General features: G+C 40.8%; 1 protein-coding gene across 1 annotated transcript in view; it reads left to right on the top strand.

Annotated features, from left to right (window-relative positions):
• The window catches only part of LOC119428725 (cell adhesion molecule 1-like), a 10552-nt gene extending 5455 nt beyond the window's left edge, over nt 1-5097 (top strand). Inside the window, exon 4 of the mRNA XM_037696398.1 lies at nt 4416-5097. Within this exon, the coding sequence (XP_037552326.1) occupies nt 4416-4612 (197 nt within the window). The 3' untranslated portion in view covers nt 4613-5097. The remainder of the gene's footprint in view (nt 1-4415) is intronic.
• Nucleotides 5098-5364: the final 267 nt, after the last annotated feature.

Here is a 5364-nt window from a genome sequence, read left to right as displayed (position 1 = left end):
TCTCTTCTGTACTTCAACAGGCTCCTCCCCTCCCTCTCTTCTGTACTTCAACAGGCTCCTCCCTTTCCTCTCTGCTGTACTTCAACAGGTTCCTCCCACTCCACTATCTCCTGATATGCTTCTCCCCAAACCACTCTGCTGTTGTGCTGTTGAAGCACAATAGAGTTGCATTCGGGTCTTAAAAATCTGATCCGACCCGGCCCCAGCCCGCAGTCATAATTTCCGAACCCCACCCAACTTGACGAATTAACAGTAATTACAGGTCCAAACTCGGAAAAAAACTGACATAGTTATTAACGGTCAAGAACGTACAGCTGAATAAATGCAGCAGAAGATTTGGAGATGAAAGGTGTTTGTCCTTTCATGTTCATAAAAAAGCATTTAAACCCCGTTTCTGACTGTATTTTTCTGAATTACTGAGACACGGAGACATCTCTGACACACGCGTCTGCTTTGGGATCTCACCAGTCTGGGTCTTCGGCCGCGTGCGTCCGCTGAGTGCAGGGGCAGAATGAACGTCCATTTGGGCGATGGATCGCTGCCTGGCAGTACAGTCCCATCTGAAGCTTAACTGAACTTTTTACCTCTTTCAAGGCTGGTCAGCTCGTGGTGAAATGGGCACGTGCGGCTGGTGGATGTATGGCAGGCCATGTTATCATATAATTGGATCGCAGCTGACCCTGACCTAATTTAAAGCCCGAGACTGGCCCGCCCCGCCCATTAATCACAGTATAATGGCTCGGCCCTAATCCAGGTCAGTCCGGGCCGGGTTTTGGGTTCGCGTTAGAAATGACAGCTCTAAAGCACAACCGTGAGAGAGAAAGGGGAGCTTAAAGGAGGAGCTTATTAAAGTACAACCATGGGCATGAGCCTGTTGAATCACAGCAGAGCGAAAATTGGGTTTCTTGGGCAGAGAGGAAGTTGTAGGGGTCTGCCGAAGCACAGCAGAGAGGGAGTGGGAGTGGCCTGTTAAAGCACAAGAAAGAGAAATGAAAAGAAGCTAGCTGAAAAACAACAGATGTAAAATCGAGTTTCTTAAGAAGTGGAAGGGACCAGTTAAATCACAACAGAAAGAGAAGGGGAACGGCCTGTTGACCGACAGCAAAGAGAGAGGGGGAGTGGCCCGATGAAAAACAATAGAGAGAAAATTGGGTTTCTAATGCAGAAAAGGAGGAGCCATGGCCAGCTGAAGACAGCAAACGGGGAAAAGGGTGGAGCCTGCTAAAGCACAGCAGAGAGGGACTGGGAGGGACCCTTCCATCAAACTTTGCACAGTTCTTTATGTGACTAAAAGGGTTGGGTCTTCAGTTTGGATGTAATATTGCAGCATTCTATTGAAACTAAAAAAGACAGGGAGTCACAGTATGATCATATCACTTTACTTTCGTTTTCACAATTCAATTACGCTGACAGGAAGTGCTTCTCCTCATCATATGATTTAAGGTGTCATGATTTTACAGTCACAAACAACAATCTACTGTAAATGCTGACCCAGTACTTAGTGTTGTGTTCAAGACCACCTAACCCGAGACCAAGACCAGAGTGTACCGAGACCGAGACAAGGCCAAGACTTTTAGGGTCCGAGACCAAGTCGAAACCAAGACCTCAAATAAAATAAATATAAAATTCTATTATAATTTTTTTTTTTTTTTTTATAAAAGTTACATACTGCAACTTTGTTTGCTTTTGAATGAATATACATTCAACAATAAAATTGCACAACTGTTAAACTGGAAGCAGTTTAATCACATGCCAAGCCTTAAAACACTGCAGTGGCAAAACACTCTTCATAAGTCTGAACTCAACACCAAGGATAACCATATAGTTGCATTAGTTACAAGTATACTCTTTGTGATTTAAATAGGCAAATTTTACAATTGATGATATGGCAGACATCTTCTCCCGCGCCAAGACAATCACTTCTCATTTTCTTGAAGTGACCAGTGTTGCCAGATAGAGTTGAGGGTTTTCCAGCCCAAAAATCTGTTAAAAACTGCCACAGCACACACAAATCTGCCCAGTCAATATATAGTTACAGTATATTTACTGTTTGAACATGAACGCACATCAGTACAAGCCAAGGTAATTTAACAATATGAGGCAAAATGCAACAATCCAACGAAAATCTTCCCAGAGTTCCCAGCAAAATCAGAATGAAAACCGCCCGATTGGCAGTAAACCGCCCAATCTGGCCACACTGGGAGTGACGCGTGTGAGTGAAAGGGGGTGGGCGTGACAACGGTAACAAATAATGTATTTAGCAACGAGTCACGATATTGATTGGATTTGAGCCAGTACGTTTTGCATCCGATAAAAACAAGTATGTTAACAAATAAACTGGACAATGTTCTGACAGTTTAGTGATATTTCCACAGTTGTGGTCTTGACTGGTCTTGAAATAAAATCCCAAGTCCTCAATGTCCGAGACTGAGACAAGACCAACACCAAATGCCGTCGAGTCCGAGACAAGACCGAGACCATCGAAAAGTGGTCTTGAGACCGGTCTCAAGACCAAGACCGGTCTCAAGTACTACAACACTACCAGAACTAAACAGAAAACCCAATAAGGACAACCCGTCGGAACACGTAACCTGAAAAAGTTCACCCATTTCTGTCCCAAGATTTTCTAGAAGGCCCTTTGATATACACAATCTCTTACATTCAAGTACAACATGTCATTTCAATAAGTCACACTGAACTTCAACAGTAACCCACAGAATCAGAATAAGCTTTATTATCATTGTACCGAGATACAGCGAGAATATGTCCGTACTGTCGTCCGAAAGATGGGCGGAGTGCACGTAGCTGCTGCTCTCTGAGAGTGCGGCCTCTTATCCTTATCAGAATACTTTTAGATAGAAAAGGGGAAAAGGCCATGAGGGTGGATAGAGGTATTACAAAAAAAGATCTTTTTACATCTTGTCCTGTCAGGACACAATTTACAGATTTACTGAAACTTACAGTTTCAGTAAAATCTGATCATTTAATGAAACCAAAGCACAACTTTTATATTGAAAGTGATCAATATCAATCTAAATGTGATATTAAACCTTTGCTTTTTTGGAGCAACTAGAATGTTAGTGTGATTTTTTTGAGTCTAACTCACCCTCTATATCAACATTCTGACTGGTTCTAAAATACTTCTACAGTTGAAGAAGTACTTTGGATAAAAATAAACCGTCCAGATGACTTGGCTGAACATTGTTGGATTTGTACCTGGATTATTGAGCATGAACTGTTGGTGTTTTGAACCATTTTGGCATGACTGCCTCAGTGGAGTTAATGGGGGAGAGGGCGGACTCCAGAAACCATCTTATCACCAGCAAACTTTTTTTTCCCCCCCACTATGGGAGTGTAGTATTTGTGGGACTCCAGTTTGTTTGTGGCTTCTTGGACTGAAGAAGACCTTCGGATGAAGGACGAAACGTCTCAGCCACAAAAAAAGCAACAACAAACCGTCTAGATGACCTGCTTGAAGATTGTTGGATTTGTACCTGGGTTGTAGAGCATGAATTTTGGTATTTTGGACAAAAGATAAAACGTTTCAACTAAGAAGAAATAAGCAAAAAATAAGAAAAACTACATTATGAATATCCAACAAAGTTCAGTCAGGTCATCTGGACAGTTTCTTTTTTTGTTGAGACATTTCATCCTTCATCCAAAGGACTTCCTCAGAACGAGATCCACATGCTCCTTTGTGGGCCACAGTTTGCTGTGGCTCCTTGGACTGATGCAAGTCCTTTGGATGAAGTACAAAACATCCAAACGAAAAAAAAGAAACCGTCCAGATTACCTGACTGAACTTTGTTGGATTTTCTACCTGGATTATTGAGCATGAACTTTGATGTTTTGAACCACTTTGGCTATGGCTGCCTCAGAGGTGTCGATTGGGGAGAGGGCAGGCCCCAGAAACTATCTTATCACCAGCAAACTGGATGGCCCACTACGTGAGTGTGCTGCTTGTGGGACTCCGTTTGTTGTGGCTCCTCAGACTGATGAAGTCCTTTGGATGAAGGATGAAAAGTCTCAACAACAAAAAAAAAGAAACTGTCTAGATGACCTGACTGAACTTTGTTGGATTTTCTACCTGGATCATTGAATATGAACTTTGATACATTATGAATGTTTATGTTATGTTAAACTGAATTCTTAGGCCTTCTCTGAAGGATTTGAAGGCCCTGAGTGTTCCCCACCTCTTCAGTGCATACGTAAAATACAATCATTTCTATTTCCGATATTCAAATTTGGCATTCAACTCTAGCTTTTGGTCCTTTACACCCACTTTTTTTAATTGACATTTATATACAAATGTACTTATATAATTGTATAACTGGTACTTTATGTTGTTATAGCAAAATGCTCTCAACGTGCCCAGTGTCTCCAGTTGTGTTGATATTTGTCCTCTGCCTTCACAGGAATCGTCTCTGTTGTGCTGCTGATCTTCCTCTGTACGATCACCGTCCTGCTGTGGTGTCTGTCCAGACAAAAAGGCTCATATTCAACCAACGAGACAGACGAAGACGATGACGCAGACATTGAAGACGACGAGTCCATTGGTTCTGATGTTGCACTTCAGTCCAAGGAGCCTCTGAAGGCAGATAAAGAAGACTAAAGTGGATTTTCTTCCCCCAATATAAGAACTGATCTTTGTAGATTTATTGTGTGAAAGGACAAATGAAATTGTAAGGAAATTTTAGTTTCTTATACGTAGCTGATTTTGTAAACTGAACTGTTCACATAGACATGACTGACTGGTAATGAGACATGGTTTTACTCACCCGTTTGTGGTTTGTTTTATTTATTTATTGCAACTTTATGACAATCCAAACTCCAGTGAAACTGCTTTTGTTACGTATTTAAATATTCATGTTTGTGGTAAACTTTGCCTCTCATAGAAATGCATGAGTGCATTTGCAGGAAGAGGAATTGGAAGATGCATTTACATTATCTCCTTGTCAGGAAGCTTTTATAACCTGCGTCTTAGTAAAGATAAACTATTTTTTTATTATTCTGCCTACAAAGATTGTGTTTTTTTCCCATTAAATCATTTACAGTTAAACTATTTTGATTTGTTGTATATACTTGTATATGTTTGACAAACATAATCTTAAATTACATTTTATGGTTGTTGCAAAAATAAACCTTCAAAATTGGACAAATACCGTATTTTCCGGACTATACGTCACTCCGGCGTATAGGTCGCATTCGTCAACAAATGCCTCACGTAGAGGAAAAAAACATATAAGACGCTTCGGAGTATAAATCGCATTATAATCATCAACATTTAAAGAAATCAACATGTGAAATATTTCAGTCCGTGTGTAATGGATGAATATAATATACAAAGTTTCACTTTTTGAAAGG

The sequence above is a fragment of the Nematolebias whitei genome, chromosome 23, assembly GCF_014905685.2.
Source record: "Nematolebias whitei isolate Nwh7 chromosome 23, NemWhi1, whole genome shotgun sequence".
In the NCBI taxonomy this organism is placed as follows: domain Eukaryota; kingdom Metazoa; phylum Chordata; class Actinopteri; order Cyprinodontiformes; family Rivulidae; genus Nematolebias; species Nematolebias whitei.
This window is presented reverse-complemented; position numbering and strand designations above follow the sequence as displayed.